This window comes from Megascapheus bottae, chromosome 7 (assembly GCF_031878675.1).
Source record: "Megascapheus bottae isolate mThoBot1 chromosome 7, mThoBot2.hap1, whole genome shotgun sequence".
Lineage (NCBI taxonomy): Eukaryota > Metazoa > Chordata > Mammalia > Rodentia > Geomyidae > Megascapheus > Megascapheus bottae.
This window is the reverse complement of record NC_143515.1, coordinates 65386289-65409198: the sequence shown is the minus strand read 5'-3', so window position 1 is coordinate 65409198 and position 22910 is coordinate 65386289. Positions and strand designations below refer to the sequence as shown.

Genomic DNA, 22910 nt, shown 5'->3' with positions numbered 1-22910 from the left:
ATATTTAAAACAAAAAATCATGAAATGAAAAAGTTACAGCACATATTACATGCTAACCATGAACAGCAAGGATCAAAATCAGCCATATTACCAGCAGGCATATTTAGTGCTTCGATCTGTCCCTGGTGCATACCACTGAGGGCCCCCTCTGATTCAGAAGATATAAATATATGTGGTAACACATATGGAAAAAATGGAAACTGCTGAGTATCCAAATTCACTGCTTGATTAGAACAGTGTGATAACTTTATTTTTTTCTGGTGGTCTAGCTGCCATATGTGGTACAGTAGAAAGATTATACCCTGCCCTCTCGGTCCCTTTTCCAAGTCTATTCTTGTCAAATGCCCTCTACTTTACTTCCTTTGTGGAATTTTAGATGAGGAAGACACTGCTCAAGAGTATGCAAGGTATAGAAACCTGAGACAGTTATGCAGTGGACTGCAAGGCAGATGACAGGCAGCTAGAGTGAATAACTGCCATGCTTCTCCTACACCCCAGCTTGTTCACATTTGCACTCACCTGTGATCTGTCTCATTACATCCAAACATTTTGAAAAGAGGTTAGGAAAGACCTTGTATTTCTTAGTCCGTTGCTCTACACCTCTGATCTAAGCCTCAAGTAGTATTTGTAGATCTAATAGTCTTGTGTACTCAATGTTCTGATTTAGCCAAAAGAATGTTTTAAAATGAATTTCACTCTGTTTCTTTTCCTTTCTTCTGTTTTTCCAGTTGACCTCCCCCTGTTTTTTCCTCGAGATCAGCCGACTCTCACATTTCAGTCTGTCTATCACTTTACCAACAGTGGACAGCTTTACTCTCAGGCTCAAAAAAATTATCCATACAGCCCCAGATGGGATGGAAATGAAATGGCCAAAAGAGCAAAGTAAGTGAACATTGTTATTTACTATGGAAAAGAGTTTTATATGATATCTATGACTGCTTTCACACTGTAATGGAGAATACTTGCAAAAAAGACCTGAAAAGTCAAAATCACTTAATATTTGACCCTTTATCGGAAAATTTTCAATCCCCTTTTGCAGTCTTGTCAAAAAGAAACTGAGGCCAGGAGTTTGGCCTAGTGGTAGAGTGCTTGCCCACCATGCATGAAGACCTGGTTTCGATTCCTTGGTACCACATACTTAGAAAAAGCCAGAAGTAGTGCTGTGGCTCAACTGGTAGAGCTCTAACCTTGAGAAAGCCCAGGGACAGTGCTCAGGCCCTGCCCTGAGTTCAAGCCCAGGACTGGCAAAAAGAAAAAGAAAAAAAAAAAAAAGAAACTGACCTGACCTTGCACTGTGGCTCATACCTGTAATTCCAGCTACTCAGGAGATTTAAATTGGAAGGATTACAGCTCATTATAGGCCAAGGCCAGCCCAGGCAAAAAGTTTGAGAAATACCATCTTAACAGATACAAAGCTGGAGTCAGTGATATGTACTTGTTGTCCCAGCTATAGTTGGGAGCATAAATAGGATCAAAGTCCAAGACAACCCAGGCAAAAGTGAGACATTATTTGAAAAATAATGAAAGCAGAGAGTTTGGGGGCATAGCTCAAGTGATAGATTAGAGCACTGATCTTTAAGTTCAAAGCAGAAGCTGAAGAGGAGGAGGAGGAGAAGGAGGAAGAGGAACAAGAGGAGGAGGAGGAGAAAAAAGAGGAAGAAGAAGAAAATGAGGAGGAAGGAAAAGGAAGGATGGAAAGAAGGAAAGGAGCAAGAAGAGATCATTGAAATAATAGCTGAAAGTATTTCCTGGTCCTACAGTTTTTATTGTCTCTAAAATTGGCCAGAATTACCTTTTTTAATAGATAGAATAATTTGTCAGAAATGTACTTCTCTCTTTAGATTATTTTAAAATAAACTACAGAGTAGAATTGTAGATATATAGTAGATGATGGAAATGTTCAAACTGCTTTCATTTTGTTGTTGTGTTGTTGGTTGTGAGGCTTGAACTCTGAGCCTGGGCTGTCCCTGAGCTCTTTAGCTCAAGGCTAGCACTCTACTCCTTGAGCCACAGTGCCACTTAACATTTTTTAAATAGCTAAATTTCAGGTGATATGAACAAGAATTCAGTAGCTGCTTTCTTATATGGAACCAAGTGAGTATTCTTAAATTACACAAATTATTTCATGTCTACAGTGAGTTCCACAGCCAGATCCCAAAGTAGACTTGTATATTTCTTGATTAAATAAACAGATGCACAGATTGCTTGGCCCTAAGATTGCTGTAGATATAGTGATTTGATGGAGGTGGAAGTCTGCTGGTGCTGGGATATTGAAGTTATAAGTTTTGCTTACAAACTTCTAGTATGAAAGGTCTAACCTCAGTCACACAACATAAGAAAAATAAAAAAATGTGATGAGTGGTTTTTATAGGTAAAAATTTAGTGTCTGAATATCAGTAGCTGTGAACCATTGCCTCCTAGACTAAAAAGAGCAATAAATTGAAATGGTAGTTTCCAAAAATAAATCATAGTGTGGCATGTGGTTATGACTTTGTCACCCTGTATAGCTGTGTGCTCACACTTGTGATCCCAGCTAAAGGATGATCAGATCCAAAGAATGCTACAAATGAAGACTGTTAAGAATTCTCTTCATTTGTTCACCCAATATTTGGTAAACACCCTGTGCGCCATGCTGGAGATATGAGGATAACAAATTGGGAACTGTCCATGAAACCATGGATTTGTAGCTCAACAAGGCAGTAAATCATATTACACTTCTGACAGTTTTGAAGTAACTACTAACAAGTTCCTGACCCTTCCGGCCTACAATGTTCTTTATTAGTAAGACTTCTTGTTCTTACCTCTTCCTCTCAGATACCCGTTTACTTCATCTCCCATAGTGTCTATCGTACATGACTTACAAGTTTAGCGCCCTTAAATTATGTAGTGGTTTTCTCTAGAAATCTACGTACATTAAATTGATAAGTGGAATCCAGAGTTGTTGTGATCTGAAATTCTATTGTTCCCTTTCGTTCTTTCTGTATTTTCCCTTTATATCATTATGCTCCAATCTAAAATTCTATTCAAGAAAGAAAAAAAGACAAACATGCAAATGTAACTAATAACAATGACTATGTAAGTTGAAATATTATTGCAAAATAGAAATATAAAAGTAAGTTATATGTCTGAAGTATTGCAGTTTTTTAGTTTTCTTGGCATTTTCTGTATATACATAGGATCTGCCTTTACAAGATGGGCTGTTATTTGTGGTAAGTGCTATGGAGTCTGAACCAGACAAGTCTTTGTGGTTTCCATGGCAAAGCAATCTGTGTGTGTGTGTGTGTTAAATAGACATTTTAGCATGTTTGAATTGAATCTTTTAAGAAACTACTGAGCACAATCCTGTGATTTAGTATAGGAACATCACCAGTGAAGCCTGTTTATCTTAACAGATTGGTTCAGGGTGTCAAGAGACATTTGCTTTATGTTAACACCAGTCTAAAGAAAACATCTGAAGTAACATAAAAAAACTGCTTTCTTCTGTAGTAAAGATAGATCCATTTTAAGTTTTCAATGTAATAGAAGAGAAAGCCAGCAGTCTATGCTAGCAAGAAGAAATAGCTTAAAAGCTCTGTCCTTTAAATGAACTGAGTGAGTGTACTGGGCTGTGTCAGAAAGCCAGGTAATGGGTAAACACAGCAAGAACTGTCCTCCAGTATAGGCTGGAGACTGGTGATAGGCATGGAGAGAACAACAGAAAGAACGATCAGCTGCAACATTCCTTATACACTCTTGTTTCTTTGTCTTGGAGAACATTATACACAGTACACAAGAAGTTTTCATTCCCATGACATAAGTAAGCATTCATACAAACAGTTTACAAACAGCCCCAGAGCCCTTTGAGTGAAATCAGCTGTTTATAGGCTCCTGGAAGAACACAATCCTGAACATGAAAATTCAGAAAAGGTACTTCCTGCCATTGACCAGGGCTTTTCCTACCCCCATGTTTCTTGTCATGCTTTTCCAGCAGATTGTGCAGTTCACAATTAAAATACCCTTTACTATGTAGACACATTCTTTGGGGTAATGCATATCCCAGCTTTTCTCCCAATCATAATCCTGTAAGCACATTAACCTAGAGCAGAGGACATAACCTCTCTCAGTTCTAGCCTGTAAAACAGGATTGTCCTCCTTCCTGCTTTGTGGACTTGTCATGAGGGTCAATTAGTGAGCTCACATATGAAAGGCCCAGGAATTTAGCTTCTGACCTGTCCCTCAGAGACTTCACTCATCCCTTTCCTCCCAGGCACCCTGCTTCTACCCCCTCAAATATCTTCAGCCTCCAGCTTTCTTCCATATGTGGAGGTGGGGTGCACACCAGTCTTAGAGCTTGAACTTGGGACCTCGACTGTCCCTGAGCTTTTATCCTTACAGCTAGATCTCTACCACACCACTTAAGCTACAGCTTCACTTCTGGCTTTTTGGTAGTTAACTGGAGATAAAAATCTCACGTATTTTTCCTGCTTGGGATGGCTTCAAACCTCCATGTCAGATCCCAGCCTCCTGAATAGCTAGGATTGCAGACAGGAGCCACTGGCACCTGACTAATTTATGTTTTTTTTTCCAAGTACTTCTACTCCCAGGAAGGCCTTGCCCTTCTCTCCAGTCCCCTTAGGCTGTGTCACACATTACCTTTACATCTCTTTTATATTACTTTTAAAAAAAAAACATTTTACATCTCTGTATAAGTCTGTTTCCTTAGTTAACCGGTATGTAATGTGATTTACATATAATTTATGATGTAGTGGGCAATTTTAAACAGTTCTTCAACTTGAAAAAATTTCAACTTTACCATGATGTGAAAATAATAAGTATTTAGTAGAGGCTATACTTCAAATTTTGAATTCTAATCTTTTCCCAAGCTACTCTCCCATAATGCCAGAAAGCAGCACACCACAGCCCAGCAGATGAGAACCGGTGCTGTTCTGTAGGTTAAGTATTGGAATGCATATTCCACTTCGGATATATTCAATTTATGATGGGTTTATCAAATGTGACCCCATCATAAACTGCGGAATATCTGTTGCTTGTGCCGATAAGATACATACATACTTGGAATTCTTGTGTCTTCTTGATGAATTGGCCCTTCTATCATGAAATGACTCTGCTAAAACTGCTTGACTTTAGGTCTGCTTTGATGTTAAAACTGTTGCACCAGCTTTCTTCTGCTTGTTTCTGCAGAACACTCTTTGTTCCTCTTTGTTTCCGCCTATATATGGTCTTGTATTTCAAAGAAACATTTTTTTACTGTGTTGGTACTGGGGCTTAAACTTAGGTTCGTACACAACTTTTTTATTCAGGGCTGGTTTTCTACCACCTGAATCACACCTCTAGTCCAGCTTTTTCACAATATAATTGGAGATAGTATCAGACTTTTCTGCCTAGGGTGGACTCAAACTGTGATCCCCAGACCTCAGTCTCCTAAATAGCAGAATCATGGCTGCATTTAATGGGAGTATTTGGTTCATCTATATTTAACAGAATTAATGAGCGTTTCTTTCTCTCTCTCTCTCTCTCTCTCTCTCTCTCTCTCTCTCTCTCTCTCTCTCTCTCTCTCTCTCTCCCTCTCCCTCTCCCTCTCCCTCTCTCCCTCTCTCCCTCTCCCTCTCTCTCTCTTTCTCTCTCTCTCTCATTCTTTTTTTTTTTTTGTAGGTCATAGGTCTTGAACTTGGCCTAGGTGCTGTCCCTGAGCTCTTCAACTCAAGGCTACTGCCTTACCCTTGAGCCAAGCCCCATTTCCTGTTTTCTAGAGGTTAATTACAGATAAGAGCCACAGGTCCTTTTGTGCCCAGACTGGCTTTGAACCTTGATCCTCAGATCTCAGCCTCCTGAGTAGCTAGGATTACAGGCGTGAGCCAGCGTACCCTGCTATTCTTTTGTTCTTATCATTCCATGTTCTTTTCATTTGTTCAAGTACTTTTTAGTATATCTTCTTACTCTCCTATTTGACTTTTTTAAGTACATCGTTTTATATCATAGTTTGGTTACTTGCCTGTTCAAAAGAACTTCCCTAACGTGAGTTAATATTATTGTAGTTCATATATAATGTAAAAGCCTAAAACAGTACAATTCTTTTATATGTTCTATTAGCCTTTGTGCTGTCATTCATATATTTAGTTGGGCATATTTTCTTAATTACATAATATGTCATTATTCCTTTCGCCTTTTTTCATTTTTTACTGTGGCCAGCTCAGACAGATCTTGAACCCCCCCACTCCGCCCCCCAACCCTCACCAGCTCCAGCCTCCTGAGTGCTGGATTACAGGTAGGCACCACCATGCCTAGCTATTTGGCTTTTAATGGTCAACAGACTGTTAAAGAATTTGTTTAAAAGAAGGGAAAAGTATTTATGCCATCTTATTCTATCGTTTCCAGATAAAGGTAGTAAGAAATCATTTTCTCTCCAAAGGCAATCTATTTTAGAATCTTTGTCAAAGTCATCAAAAAGATTGTATTCAATATATAGACCAAACACACTGAGACTTTCGATCATATACCTGTATAATACCCAGGCATCTATTCCTTTCCCTGTGAACTTTACCACCTACAGTATACTTTCACACTGTTTCCTGGGCTTATCACTGAAGCTCTGTAGAGATTCTCCTTGTGCTTTCATCTTCTTGGTGCCAACATAACCAGTTGAAAAGTGTCCTTTATTATTTTGTGTATGGAGGTCATGGGGCTTGAACTCTGGGCCTAGGCTCTGTCCCTGAGCTCTTCAGCTCAAGGCTACCATCCTACCCCTTAAGCCACAGCCCCTCTTCCCATTTTCTAGTGATTAATTGGAGATGAGTCTGACATTCTTTGGAGATGAGCCTAACATTGTTTAGTGCCAAGGCTGGCTTTGAACTGCAATCCTCAGATCTTAGCCTCTTGAGTAGCTAGGATTCCAGGCATGAGCCATGTGTGCCCGGCTAAATTCTGTCCTTTATATTTGATTAATCTATGTAAATCCAACCACCACTTACAAAATACCTTGGTATCTTACAGGTAGCTTTTTCGGGGCGGGGGGGGGGCAGTCATGGGGTTTGAACTCTGGCCTGGATGCTGTCTCTGAGCTCTTCAGCTCAAGGCTACTGCCCTACCCCTGAACCACACCCCACTTCCCATTTTCTAGTGATTAATTGGCGATAAGAATCTCTTGGCAGCTTTGTATTACTGGGGCTGGCTTTGAACTTTGATCCTCAGATCTCAGCCTCCTGAGTAGCTACCGCTCCCAGCTCTTGCAGGTAGCTTTTAGATCTGGCTACATGATTGAAACAGATGACATTTTGTTTTCTTCTCAAGTCCAAGAAATCTATAGAGTATTTTTTTTCATGCGTTTCATTGTTTAAAGCATCACATCAGTCTTAGAGGCCTAAGCAATATCTTAAAATTGATTTTAACCCCTAAACCTGTCTTGTCAGACTTAAAATCCATTTTATAAAAGCTATCACCAAAGAACATTTTGAAAAATAGCTCATCTTTCAACACAATTTATCATAACCTCCTAAAACCATTTGTTGCTTCCCTTCTTGCCTTAAGGTTCCAAAAATAGGTTATTTTCTTATCTAGAAGCATATGCAAACCTTCCCAAATTAGTCCATAACTTCTAATATAGTGCTTTTCACCATACATACTTGAATTATCTGGCATCCAGTTGTCTGTGCAGAATAATTTTCAATAATTTTAAAAATTGTATATTCTAGACTATTTCAATTTTTCATCATCAGTACCCTAGTATTCACAGTCATTCTTTTTTTAGTCTTTTTTTAAATATTTTTATTGTAATTAATAAAAGGGTTACATGATATTTGCCAGATAGAAGGTGCATTAATTCACATACATTGATACCCTTTCACAATCTTGGTCCCTACTACCCTCCTCACAGTCATTCTTAAAAGGAAAAAGCAACTTATTAGCTGCCAGATGCTTTCAGTCTCATGCATTAGTTCTCAAAATAAAATAGCTAAAAATAGATCTCTTCCTCTTAATTCAAGAGATGAGAGTGCCTCATTGGATTTATACCCCATCTTCAAGCCTTATTGTGACCCCTAAGGCACCCTCTCCTCTAGGATCCCAGGTTACAGTATGGGAATCCTAGTTCTTGTGTCCTCACATGATGAGGAGAGGCCTGAGAACTCTCTGGGGACCAGTGCAGGGCTGAAGGGAGAAGTGTTTATGCAGTGCAAATGGTATAGTATGAGCCTCTGTGTGTGTTGGCTGCTCTAGGAATTCATCACTCTTTCTGGCTCTCTGTTGGAAGATCCTTAGGGCCTTGATTAAGCTGTAGTCAGTCTCAATGCCCCCTGGGTAGCTGGCCTCAGCTGGGGCAGCTTTGGAAACTGCTAGCTCTGCTTCTCTTCAGTTCTCATCCAGATACTGTTCAGTGTAAGGAATTAATGGAGACTTGGTCTTTCTATTTACCTCTTCTCGTCTCTTGTCTCTCCTCTCTTTCTCTCTCACTCTTCCCTTTTTCATTCCTCTGATCATGACTTTCCTGCAGCTCATCCCTCCTCCTTATGTCTGTGTTCCCAGAATTCCTATCTGGCCCCTAAAGATAGGGTGTTGAGCAGGAAGGTAAGAATTGCAGCCAGCTGTAATTATTTATTTTGCAGTCCCCTCTGCAGAGGGGGTGCCACTATGAACTCTGGGCAGAGGGGACATTGGCAGAATGCCCAGCAGCCCAGGCTGGGCTCCCAGAAAGATCTGCTTCAGGGGCCCATCTGGGGCAGACCTCAGCAACAGAACCTGCAGCCCAACCACTGCCATGAATCACCAGCTTTCTTTTTGTCTTCTGTTTTACCCCAAGTTTCCTAGGAATAGTTCCTTCTAAAAAATCCCAACCTCATCTCAGCTGAACTCCCCTTGGGAAAACAGAGGGAATTTTCCAGGCCCAGGCCAGCACAGCATGGACTGCCCAGGTATCCAGAGAGGACAGTAGGGGACACAGTGCTGCTAAGCTGTGTCCTCAGGAACTGAGGAAGGCTAGGGTGGCTGAGGCCTGCCTAGGTTTATTGTAAGCAAGTTCCTGGGCTTTTTCCTCACACAGTGTAGAAATATAGAAGCTGTAGGGAGAAAAGTAAAACAAATAAATAACACAGAGTGACTGGATCCACTAACTCTTCAAAGAGAATCATTTTAAAAAGTATCTTCAAGGGATTTGGTTTGTTTTTCCTGTCAGAAGAGACAGCAACAGAGCTGGCAAGGAATCCAGATCCGCCTGACATCCAGGCATCCTCTCCAAATTGCGTAGGTCAGAGAGAGTGTGTTATTTATTAGAGCCTGACATCTGCTGCTGTGAGATGATAAGCTCCATGGAAAAGCATGGCCATCAATTACTGGTAACACAGCCTCATCCCTGAGAGAGCCACTCACCATCCTGCAGCCTGCACAGCCTCAGTGTGCCAGGCACAAGTGTTTGCAGCCCAACGCTGCATCCTCTCTCCCTGAGAGGTCCACAGCAAGTCAGACCCCTGACGGAGCACCTCGGGCCATCTTTCTCAGACCTTTTTATCTGTGTTTCTCATAGAGCTGTTCTAAAGACCAAACTCTTGTTCATTCTGCTTCCTCAATGGAAAATGGAGTCGGGTTGATGTTGCCAGTTACACAGACTGAGAAAGTAATTAGAAGGTCCACAGATTTTCAGGGGAAGCCACTTACTTAAGCCATTGTGAAAACTAGTGAGTGCTCAGGCTTCTGTTCTACCTACCACTACCACTACCACCCCTCACCCTGCAGAAAATGTTCTTTATCACTAAACACTGTTTCAGTCATGTATTTTCTTTCTTGGAAAAATACACAGATACTTTATGGAGTCCGAAAGGAAAGGGTAGAAGAGCTGGTTTGGGGTTTTTACAATGCATCAGAGAGGAACATATAGTTATTAATGGAATCAAAATTGTTTTTGAATGGTTGGAAGAAGGAATGTTCAGTAAGAGAAAAAAAATCCAAAGGACATTGGCTGGGAGTTTGGAGCCCTGGACCACGTTTGGGCACCACTATTCATTTCCTTTGTGGTCGTGGGAACAGTGTGTCATATTTCTGGGTCTCTGTACCCTCATCTGTGTGCCCTGATCTAGTCCCTACCTGATAAACACTGACTCCTGATACATTTCTGTGACATTAAATGGAAAACATGTTTAAGGAAGCCTAGCATACTTTTTGAATTTGTGGTGAGAAACTTCCCTTTCTGTTGCCAGAGGTCAGATATAAATTGAAAACTTACTAAATTGAATTAAGGACATGATGTACGTGATGGGTTTTGTACAGGCTGTATCTGATATTTATAGAACACTTCAGCTGTGGAACGTGCACACATATGCCCTGAACACACGCCCTGTAAAATAACTCTAGATGCAGTACATTTTCAGATGTCAAGTTAAAACAGCTTCTTGGGAATTAGGCTTGACTGTTCAGATGTGCGTGTTGGCTTCTGACAGGTGCCGCCAGGGCTGCTTAGGGCTGTCATGTGTGATGTGGAGCCCAGCCAAGGCAGGAGGGCCCAGACACTTGTTTCTATCACTTCTCATTAAAGCATGAATTCTAGAACACAGGGAAACATCAGGTATAAATTGGGACTGTCCATTCTGTGCAGAGAATAATGACAAGCAAGAACAGGCTTCTGTCTTGTCTGTGGTTAGATCATTTAGCATAAAGACTACCTATGAGAAGAAACCTGGAGTCGTGGCTTCCTGAAGCAGAGGGTTGATAGAAATGAATGAAGTGGTAAAGATGTTCTGGAGTTGCTAGTCTTACTCAGTGATCCACAAACTTCACAGCCATCAGCAGAGCCAGGTTGGGTGGCCAAGCTGGAGTAGATGCTAGGAAGGTCAGCTGTACAGAGGGGGCCACTTTCAAGCCATGGAACACAGAAGCAACTTTAGCCATCCACTGGTACAGCCAGCGCTAAATATGCTAACCAATTAACCACTGTGGCCAAATGAAGTGAATTAATTGGTATGAACTTCTTAGCACAATTGGCATAGAGTTGACATTCAATGCATCATTTTAATTTCCTGGAAGAACTTGTTAAAGACATACAGTGTAAAGATTAGAACTCTGTGCCCCTGGTGACTATCCAGGGCCCCACCCAATGCCTTTCCTCTGCCTCTTGCTTTCTTCCTTGCTCACAGAGTCAATGGCTGGAGACTAACAAGCCTGAATGTGTGTCCCCATTCATCTGTCATGGAGTGGCCTGGTTTGCCAGTACCTCCTGCTTCAGACTCATGGCCAAGGCTGAAGGTGTCTGTGTCTGTGGAGAAAGTTCAGGTTGTTCTCAGAAATGAGCCTTCTGAGAACCTAAGGGCCTAGCACCTAGGACTTTTAAGAGAAGGTTTCTACAGCCAGACTTATTATTGGAATTTACAGGCAAAAGAGAGAAGGGGCAAAGGGGATTATAACAGAGCAGCTCAAAAGCTACCTCCAAACCAGCAGACAGGAGTCTTAATGAGAAGACAGAAAATTCCAGTGACTCCTATCTTCCCAGAGAGGCACTTAGTCATGCCTGATGGAAAAAGGAAAGGGGAAAGCAGAAGTGGGCCTGGGGGTACTCAAGGAAGTCCTTAATCCAAGTCACTTCTGAAATTCGAAAAATAGCTTCTCCTCCTTGTGTACCATGAATGGTAAGGACCAGACTGCCCTGCAAGGAGGCCATAAGCATGGGAAAATAGGCTTTAAACAGCCATGATTGTCAAAGCAGGCAATAACCATGGTTTCCTAGGGCTAACCAAAAGGCATCAAGAAAACCTATACATCTTGTAAATGCAGTGACATTATTGCTAAGTCCATCCATCAAACCTGTAAGAACTCACTACATACCACGCATGTGCAAAGCCCTGGGAATCAGTACGCATGTGCTGGCCTCCTGCTTTCATGCCTCACTGCCTCTCTTCTTTAGACTAACATCTTGAATGTACCAGGCAAGTGTAGTCAGCACTTTCTTAACAGTGTCTAGTACCTGCCTTGGTTGACACTCAGGTCTGACAAGCTCCAAGGCAGATTTGCATTGGCAAATGGGGGTTAAATTTTACCTGGATTACTAGCACTTTTCCCATTCATTCTTTCAATGGGCACATGTTTGTTGACTTTTAACTAGGTTTTAGGTATTTTTTTTTGTTTGGTTGGAGTGTGTGTGCATATGTGTGTTGCTACGGTTTGAACTCCAGGCCTCACACTTACTCAGCTTGTTCACTCCACTGGTATGTTTCATTTTCTGAGTTTCTGTCTCTGTGAGTCTTGTTTTTTTTACCTGAACTCAAAAGTAACAATTTGAGTGTTAAGTGAGGAGAAAGGTAAAGTGCCAGGCATATGTTAGTTTTCAGTTAATGGTAGCTGTTGTTACTATCTGCCATGTTAGCTATTTGATACTTTTTCTATAGTGATTAAGGTTTTTTCTTAAGGGCTTACGTATTGATATACTATAGATAGGTAAATACAGTTAGATCTTCGTAGCCTTGGAACTATTAATAAAGGCAGTGAAAATGCAAGTTCTAGTGGAACAGTCATTATAAGGGGCCCTTCCACATAATCTTTAGTACCATAAAGCCCAGGGCTTTCTAAGACCCATGGCTCTCTGGATTTCAGATTGTCAGATGTAACAGATAAAAATTGAAAATGCCCACCTAGGGTCAAAACTTAGCTAAGTAACAAATTATTTAATGTAGGTAAATCCCATATAGTGTTAGGACGTATTTACACTAGAAAATTACCTATTGTCTATCTGAATTTTGAATTTAGCTGGGCTTCTGCCTAAAGCAGCCAGGATAGTCTATGAATATCTGGGGAAGAATTTTCACATCCTCTCATCTCTCCCAAGTAACAGAGGCACCACATACTAACCACTGAATAACACCTTTAAATTACTTCCTGGGCAGAGTTCACTGTCAGTGTCTATACTGAGTGGATTTAGGGGTGGGAGTGGGGTGAAGTGGTAGAAAGGTTTGTGCTAGCCCTGTCTGCACCTGGAGACACACACACACACACACACACACACACACACACACACACACATCACCACCACCACCACCACCATTTACTTCTTTCAAGTTGAAAGCACAACTTTCTTCAGAACATTTTCAAAGATAGTTTGTGGCCTGGTAACTAGTCTCAAGATAGCCACCCTCTGGGTAGAGTGATTTCTTCTACAGTGTTTCTCCAGGGACTTGCAGTAGCCACCCAGGTATGGTACTAACTAACTAACCCTATGCTGCTCCAGAAGTGTGAAGGTCACATATGAGATTCAAAGGCATTCCAGGAAGGAGGTGCTCTGCCTGGCCCCTCAACTCTCTGCTCTGTCACATATGAGATTCAAAGGCACTCCAGGAAGGAGGTGCTCTGCCTGGCCCCTCAACTCTCTGCTCTGTCTTCTACCTGCTTTAGATCATTCAGTGGATCTGAGAATTTCCAGTATACAGGTTGGGTTGCTTTCTGAGTATTTTCTCTGGCTTGTGCGATAAGTAATCCCAGACCCTGCTGATTGTGGTCCTCTTAGCACATAGCATTCTTAGGTCCTGAAGAGCAAACTAACGCTGCCAGGAGCTAAGGGCACTTCCTGAAACCAGACTGACACTTGTCCACCCAGTTGTGCCTCCCTGCTTTCTCTGACACTCCTTGCCCAGGTGTTCCATTCTGCAGTTCAGATACAGAAGTCTTACCTTAGAGTAGAAAGCCTTTCACCAGTTTTAGGGGAGGATTTTGCCCCTGTAACATGAGGTGAAAATTAAACTAGGATATAGGTTCAAGCAGAATGCTTAAGAATGACTCTCAACTCTTAGTTTTCTCAAACTAACATGATTATCCAGCTGCCAAAGAGTGCTTAGAGGAATCATTTCATCAAATAGTATCACTGGCAAGGGAGAATTAACCCAAAGACCAGCTTTGTCTGAATGCTCTGAAAGCAAACTTGACTGTGCAGGCATAGCCGGCCCACAAGGAAGCCCAAAGAGGGATCATGGGATCTTCCACTCTTCATTTCTTGTTCTTGCCACAACCTGTTATTTATAAGACCAAGAAAACTTGTTTTGTAAATGCTCAACAGCCCAAACAACCTGTTTCAGCCCTGGACAAATGGGCTTGTCCTCGGTGACCATTTACGTGCTGTTATATGTTTGACTAGCTGCTGACTGGAAAAGATGAATTTGCTGTTTTCTTCCCGAATTGTTCACAGATGAATGCCGGTGGCTTTCCAGTTCCCTTTTCCCTTTCTTCCAGCTTTTCTCCAGGGCCATTGTAGTTAACTAATGAATAAATGACCATGAGAAACGTACAAATATGTTTCCTTCTCAGCAAGCTGAACTGAATATGAAGCTTGTCTTTCCTAGTCCCAACAAACTTTAGCGTGTAGAGAGATACTTCGCTTTTTGGTCTCCTATAATGAAGGCCTACTTAGTCACAATCTCCACTTAGGGCAAGGCATGACAGCTTATAAAATATAATCCCAGCTACCCAGAAGACAGATATCAGGAAGATCATGGTTAGAGTCCAGGCAAGCCCCCACCTCAATTAAAAAGCAGAGCGTGGCAGCACATCTATTCTACTCTTCCCACCAATATTGCTCTTCTCCCATCCTTGTAGGTCTGCTCTTATTCTTGGGTGGGCATTGAAAAGTGGTTGTAGGATTTATTCATCTCTCCTCATCTGAAAAGAGAAGAATTGGACTGGAAAAAAAGATTGGGAAACAACCAGAGGGCAAAGCTACCAATGCCTATTTTTATGAATAAAGTTGAATTGAAACATAAACCCTGCCAGTTCATTTATATCTTGTCTATGGCTCCTGTTCCTGCAACGAAGGCAAACTGGGAAGGTCTCATCTAGAAAGCTGAAAATAATTTATTTTCTGATCCTTACAGACATTTTCTGATTGCTGGACTAGATAGATGGTCGCTGGGTTTCTGGGTTTCCAGATCAAATGTTCTTTGGCTTTAATTTGTAGCAGCTCATTTATGGGAAGGAAGAGCTCCCAGAGCAACTAATAAAGGCCTGGGGGGGTGGGGGGGAAACCTCTTCTTTCTACCCTTCAGTGGTTAGCAGTCCAGAGCATGCTTTGACATTGTTTACTGCACAATGGGTGGAGGCTGGTTTTGCTGTATTTTTAGAGTTTGTTTTGCTCGTGTCTGTATTTATTCACTGGTCTGGTGGCTCTGGCTCCCATGGTGTCCACTAGTTTTGGAGGATGATTCCTAGCCAAGGTGGACTGACAGCTCAGTGGTGTGGTTCCAGATGGGAGCCATTGGTATCTGTATGAAGAGAGTATGATTTGAATCAAGCCTGTTTATCTGCTCAATAAATGTGGTGGGAAAGGCAACCTAATACTGCTTCAAGAGCCTATATATCTGTCTAAACTTGCCTTAGTCTCTAAGTCTGAGCACTGGGGAAGGGACAGCTAAAATTGGTGGAGGATTGGGGCCATGCTAGAAAAACAGGAATGGATTCTGTAAAATATAGAATAAGAAGAAACTAATCTTTTTACCTTATTCTCCTAAATTCTGCCCCAACAAGATGACAATGCATATAATTCATATCAAAGTAAATTCCAGGCTTATGTTCTGAACCCAAGCTCCAGAAGTCAGTGATCCGCTTGTCAGGACCCCTTTGGCTTGTAAGGAAGTTTTGTGCCCCTTTTAGGCTGTTGTAACATTTTACTAATAGCTTGGGATAAAGTAAAAATTGTTTCTCTTGGCCTATGGCCTTAGGAAACCATACAGCTTAGCAAGCTAAATATAGGTTAGATTTTAGAGCCCACCTGCTGCTATGGCCCAGAAACTACCCTTCCAAACACAGAGCCTCTCCTCACACCCAGCCAGTGAGTTAGAAGTCTATAGGGAGGGGCTACTACATGACCCTTTCCAGCCAACACCAGGTTAACTCTGCTTGAACTTGGCCCTTGAAACCAAAGCACTCAAAACTGGCTTCATGGCTGTCCTCTGCCACAGGGTTCCAGTAGGAGGTAGCTCCAGGCAGGCTCAGGGCTGAGTGTTCTATGGCTAGAAGCAGGAATGTGGTTTTCTTGCCCATGCCCTGACTCAGTGTAAGCAATGCATGTGGTTTTCCACATAGTTCCCTCTGAGAGGCAGCATATTAGCAGCCCTGAGGTGTAGAACCCAAAGGCTCCTGCTAGGGGAGCTGAGCTCAGTCTCACAGCATTGGGTTACAGGCTGCCCAGAGGGTGCAGTGACAGCAGTCTGCAGTGTGTTATCAGTAGTTTTGAGGAGACTCTGATGAACTCTGTGGGTGACATGGTGTTGTGGTTGCATCTGAGTCCACTTCTAGGTTCATACTAGAAACTATCTGGGCCAGCCATGTGGATGAACTTTAAAAGATTCCTGTCATACTCTTCTCATCTTATGTCTGTCAGTTCCCAGAGTTGAGAGAGCAAAGAAGAGCGAAGTAAGAGGAGCTGAGAGCAGTGGTGCTAAGACTTAGAGGGACTATTTTTAGTCCCATTTCTTGGTTCTAAAAGACTCTAAGAACAGAGCACCATGCTAAGGCATGAATAGGTCCTCTGCTCAGGAAGGACTAAAGGAGCACTATCCACCCCTGAGGTCAGCATATGTATGGGACCATAGCCCAGGGCCTGGGAGAAAGACAGCACCTAGAGACAATGGCTCCTGATTTACAGTGTACTGCTCCTAGCTGCCAGGGTCCAGCTGGGTCACACCTCCCTGCAGTGTGCTGTGGCTACACTGGGTAGCAGCAGCACTCAGAAAGATCATGCACCTGCTGCCATGTTCTTCCTGCTCTAGGTCCACAGTGGACACAGAAAGCACCAATGACCTCTCCCTTCCCAACCCCCAGCTGACAGTGTACTCTTGGCAGGGCATCAGCTCAGGCCTAGTCCCTTCTGCCTTTTCCCCTTACCTGACCTTGGACAAGTTCCTCCCTCTTCTTCAGCCTGTTTTCTTAGGGATACTATGACAGTAGAGTGACAGGATTTATTCTGTTTGTTATTTGCTTTAAATGGATTATTTTTGAAATCATACTGTCTTATAAACTGCAAAATCTCAAATATCAAGTTAGTTCACTCAATGAATATTAGAAACTGCTAGGTGCTAGGCACCAGTGACTCCAGTATCCTAGCCCTTAGCAATAGAAGAGTTTTATGAAACATTTGTTGAATTCAAGCACAATAGGAATTCCTCAGTATACATTCCTCTAATTGCCTGATGGCAGCAGAGAGGGGAAAGGAAACCAGCATGGCTTGAGTTTTTACTGTGTGCCTGACATGGTGGCCTTATAACAAGCACAGCGGAGAGCTCAATGGAGACTCAAGGAATTCCCCAGATATACAGGCAGTAGTGATGGATCTACCTTGGAAGGTGGTACTCTCTACTCCAAAATGCATGTTCTTCCCTCTAAGCAGGTAGAGAAGGGCTACAGGGTGATCACCTTGTCCCAGAATGATATTCAGAGACTCCATTTCTAGTCCCTTTGTTTTTTCACAACCACCCCAGATCAGTGGCCCAGAACCTAACCCTAGACCAGAAACTAGTCATGTGAAGTAAAAACAGACAAAAGTTCCAAACTTCATATACAGGAATGCAGATTTTAGGAAAATAGCAGCCTTGAATACATACCCAAAATTTATTTGATGGTAAGCCAATCTAAGAAAAATCACACCCAAATAATGCACTCCTAGAAGAGGGACGGCCCTTTCCTCACAGACCTTGCTGGTAGCCAGGACTCAGAAATCTCTCGGGGAAGTTGCTGTTTTCCCCAGGGGAAACTGGTTTTATTTGCCCTTCTGCCTTCCATTCTAGACTTGATAGTTCACTTGCCATCCCTCTCACTTGGGAGGAAAATCATGGAGTTCCTTGTCCTGTGTCTGTTTTTAGTCAGCATTGGCATACCCTTTTTTCAGTGTAATACCAAGTGTTTCTAATGAAAGGGGAGGGGAAAGGAAGAAAAGGAGAAAAAAAAGGCCCAAAAATTATTATTTGACTTTATTTCAAAAACCTAGTCTCTGGGGTTGACTGATACCACATAGACTTAAGAATAAATGTTGGAGTTGGAGCTGTGGCTTAGCTGGTAGAATTCTCATCAGTGAGCAACAAGTGTCAGGTACCATGTTCAAGTCCCAGTCTCAGAATAACAAAACAAAACAAAAGAATAAATCTGTAGTGGGCTAGAGACATAGCTTAGTGACAGAGCACTTGCCTACCTTGTATAAGAGTTGGGGTTCTTGGGGCCGGGAGTTTGGCCTAGTGGTAGAGTGCTTGCCTAGCATGCACGAAGACCCGGGTTCAATTCCTTGGTACCACATACTTAGAAAAAGCCAGAAATGGTGCTGAGGCTCAAGTGGTACAGTTCTAGCCTTGAGAAAAAAATCCAAGGACAGTCCTCAGGCCCTGAGCTCAAGCCCAGGACTGGCAAAAAAAAAAAAAAAAAAAAAAAAAAAAAAGATTTGGGGTTCTATCCTAAAGAGGGTAGAATATGTATTATTATATAGATAAATAATTGAATCTGTAGTGGTAAATTACTCAGCAGAAAATTAGGATGTTTCTGTGTCACTGAGCTGCAACCCTCTCTGCCAAATAAATTCAGGATCCTTTGATATTCCCATTCCCACCCCAGCCCAGTAGAGAAGCAAGGCAGTCTGAAGAGCTGCATTTGAAGCCAGACAGACCCTGGGATCAGTCAGCAACACCTAGAAACTCCTTTTGCATGGATCAAGGAAGCAGCCTGGCCTCCAGCCACTCCACCACTCCATTCAGAGGATCTCACTGAATCCTAGTGAGATCTGAGTCACCACATTCTGGCCAATGGTAACCACAGATGTTGACAACTTATATATCAGACATCTACCAGTAACCTCTGCAGTCTATGCCAGATAGCTTTTCCTCAGAGTGGAAGAAGACAGGACTTGTAGGGAAAGTAACAGGGACAGATCAGGTTCCAAAGAAAGAACATTAGTGATGCATACATCCTGAATGAAGCCCAGGAAGACTATCAGCACAGTCCAGCCTCAGATAGTTCCTAGACCCTCCCGCTGCAATATGTTTCTCAAACCATGCACTGAGGAACTTCCAAGTGGGGCAAATGGCTTGGGCCATGTTGCCGCCCATTGTAGGCCTGATCATTACCAGCCCTTAAGAAAACGGTAGATTTTGAGTAGGTGGAAAGGCCTTCAACATGTTTCATAGCTCAGGAAAGTGCCCTCTACCTGAAAGGTAAAGGGGCTTTTACTTAGCTGGCTCCCAGACTTGCAAAAGAAAATTAATTATTGTTTGTGATACACTTTGAGATCCTCCGATGAAAGGCCTTGTATAAATGCAAATTATTATTATTGTCGTTAAAGAAGCTAGACGTCTAGCCTGCTGCATAATGCCCCGGCATAGTTCTGAGCAGAAAAGAAAGCAAACTTGAGGCAGAAAGTTTGCTCAATAGCAGTGGTGAGTGGGCCAAGGAGGGCTTGGCAAAGTCTCGGCTCCCTTCCAGGGTGAGCATGCAGCTCTCAGCCCTGGGGTCAAGTGTCTGTGTGCCCTCATGACCTTGGCAGGAGCTCTGTGAGAATATGTAATGGTTGTTCACAGGATGGACATTGGCAATCTTTCTTGGGGTCTTAGGATAGATCTAGAGACAGAGGAGCTACACAGCAACCTCAGCATGTATAGGGCCTCTCACCATGCTTACTAAGACTCTACAGAGAACCTCTCTAGCAAAGCACAGGGAGAGATCATGTGCTAAATTATTGCTTCCATTTGAAAAACTATCTCTGACTGAAGAGATTAAAAAAGTAACAGGCCGGGAGTTTGGCCTAGTGGTAGAGTGCTTGCCTAGCATGCACGAAGACCTAGGTTCGATTCCTCGGTACCACATACATAGAAAAAAGTGGTGCTGAGGCTCAAGTGGTAGAGCTCTAGCCTTGAGAAAGTCCAAGGACAGTGCTCAGGCCCTGAGCTCAAGCCCAGGACTAGCCAAAAAAAAAAAAAAAAAAGCAAAACCCCACAGTAACAATAATGATAAATAATGATGGTATTCCAGACCCTGGCTACTGTCTCAGAAACCATCCCTAAACTTTTCGGATGTGGTATCTGGACTTAGAGGGGTGAATGGCCTATCTGAATTCCCACTCAATCTTTCCCAGACTCTGTCCACAGGACCACCATCTTACTATGTCCCATCCTGTGGCCTTTTCATCAATCCTAAGGAAATTTATGTTGCTAAATGAAATCTGTGTTAAAGAACCTTCTGGGTACCCTTTGTAGAGAACACTGATGGCCTCCTGTGTCCTTGGGTGTTCAGCACACACCCTTTTTGCACTTTCTTCTCCTCCCAGACACTTAGAGTGCTTCAGTTTTCAGTAAGAGGCACTAGTACTTCCAGGCATCAGAAAGGTGGGTGAGAGGGAGGCCAAGTTCATCCATTTGCTCACTGTTACCACAGTCCTGAGAAGAAGCTGCTCTGTGCAAGTTTCTGGATGCGGGCTGAAAGTACCAGTCAACACCTTTAAACACACAAATTGCAACAGGGAGACCCATTTAGAGGGCTGGGCTAGAATAAATGTGGGTATGCTGGGGAGTTAGCAGCACATAGTTCTTGAAATTTGTTTTTGAGCGATTGGTAGTTGTAGTAAAGTTTGAATAAAGGAAAAGTAACCTTCAGCTATAGTGGCATTTGCAAGTGGATAGCCATCAAATCAAAGTATTGTAAAAATCACCCATTTTGCTCCCTGTAGACATAAGAAATGAAGGCAGGTAGAAAGAATGTTTTTTCAGAGTCAAGCAGCCCTGAATTCATAAATAGTGTGTCCCTCTCCCTGACCCTGCCCATTAACTGTGATCTCGGAAGTCACATGGCATCTCTGGGTCAGATTTCACATTGGCAGAACAGAGACAGACATGGGAGTGGGTTTGTTAGAGGAGGGGGTGGGAAGCAGTGCACTTCCCTTCTACTGTGGCTTCCAGATTTTTTAAAACCACAATCCACAACAAGATATTTATTGTACAACCTAATTCAGTATATGTAAGTAAAACCATAATTTTTACAAAACAATATTCCCTACCCTTTAGCCCATGCAATGCACTCTACTTTTATTTCACTTTATTTTAATGCTGGTCAGGACTCACTAAGTGGATTTCACAACCCACTAATGGATTGCAGTCCAGTGTTTGAACAAGCCTGCTTTATACCATGTGTGAATATCATTGACCCTCCATCTCCTTACTTCTCTCTCTCTCTTAACTGTCACCTGGGACCACAGAGCTACCCATTGGCAGAGCATGTGTGGAGAGCAGGGACAGGGTCCTAGGTTGGTACAGAGTAGAGCCCCATGGTCTGTAGAACAGGTGAGCCTCTTCCTTTGCTTCCCCATCCCAAGTACATTTGTCAGAGCTAAGAGGATCCATAGGGCTTCCCCCTTCCAAGAGTCTGACCTCAAAAGCCCTCTTTCATTCTTCCAAAAGAAGAATAATTCCTTGCTTTGAATTGCTGCTATTCTGCATAAAGGCCAGAGGCTACCAGGTATCTGGAAATTTTATTTCAGCCGTAGGTAAAGACTAAAAGGGGAAAAAACTTTGGCCATCTTACTTTTCCTCCCAGAACTTTGAGGGGTATATGAGCACCACGCAGGGGATGGAGGAGGAGAGAGACATGAGCACTGGGTAGCCAGTGGATGAGTACCAGCACGAAGGACCCCAGGCAGCTGGGGAAGGTGCAAATTGCGGAACTGTTGGGAAAATCTAATTGACCACCAGGCAAACAATACATTGGTGCCCCATGGGACCGGGAGTTTGGCCTAGTGGTAGAGTGCTTGCCTAACATGCACGAAGACCCGGATTCAAGTCCTTGGTACCACATATACATAGAAAAAGCCAGAAATGGTGCTGTGGCTCAAGTGGTAGAGCTCTAGCCTTAAGAAAGTCCAAGGACAGTGCTCAGGCCCTGAGCTCAAGCCCAGGACTGGCAAAAAAAAAAAAAAAAAAATACATTGGTGCCCCAGAGCGAGTCTCTGGAAATCATTTTATTCCCTGTAGAGCTGATACCCTAAGTGTTCTCTTGGTCCTTTGGGTTAGGACTAGACTATGGGTATAGACTATGCCTGGTAGTGCTGAGCAGGAGCCTTGAAGCAGAGTGTACCCTACACTCTGCATGGTGACCCTCTGGGTCTCTGAGCACTTCCTCTCAAAGGGTCATTCTTTGGTTTTTCCCTTTGTCTGACTAAGATGAGGGGAAAGGGTGCTTTAGTACCTGATGGTGAGTCACTCATCAGATAGGGAGCCACTTCTCACCACCACATCAGGTGGGCTTAGGTGTAGCCCTCCTTATGGACGGACTGTGGTGAGATCCCTATAGCCCCCCCCCAAGAGGCATTTGTGGCTACCACACATCCTGCCCAGTGCTGAGCTCATACAGAGGACCTGCTATGAGGGCATACTGAGTATACACAGCTAGGGAGACTAGAGCAGCACAGGGATGAACCGGGCCCCAGTCAGTACACAGTCCTTAGTCCCCAGGTACACCAATCATCCTCACCCTTCTGAGTGGCCTCACGGCCACAGCCATCTCAGCCTTTCATCAAGCTGGTTCTGGTGGAAACAGCCTCATCTAGAGTCACATGGTATATGATGGCACTGGGGGCATTTATTCATTCATTCATGTACTACATTGAGATTCATCTGTGGTAGGACCCAAGTTTAGTACCAGGGGCAGTGATGCTAGACCATTCCAAATTCAGCCCTGTAGTGATAGACTTACAGGACTCTGAGATTTTCTTCTGTCAGAAATTCCTATCATTTATAATGGCAGAAATCTGTATTGAACTGCTGTGTATGGAGCACTGTGCATGAAAATGTCTGAGCAGTGGTCTTCTCCCAAGAAGTTTATGCAGCATGGAAGATAGTTGGCATTATGATAGACTTGTGCACACTGAAATGGAAGCCCAGAGGAGCAAGCCAGCCCATAGGTGAAGAGGCCTGGGCCCATTAGAGCACCCA

At 42.9% G+C, this 22910-nt stretch overlaps 1 protein-coding gene across 3 annotated transcripts in view; it reads left to right on the top strand.

The window, feature by feature from the left end:
* Positions 1 to 22910, top strand: part of Babam2 (BRISC and BRCA1 A complex member 2) — a 393826-nt gene that overhangs the window by 364073 nt on the left and 6843 nt on the right. For 2 of the 3 annotated variants that reach the window (XM_090337241.1, XM_090337240.1), the window contains exon 11: positions 729 to 882. The exons of the other annotated variant lie outside the window; for it this stretch is intronic. In XM_090337241.1, the coding sequence (XP_090193367.1) occupies positions 729 to 882 (154 nt within the window). The remainder of the gene's footprint in view (positions 1 to 728; positions 883 to 22910) is intronic. 3 annotated transcript variants of the gene reach the window in all.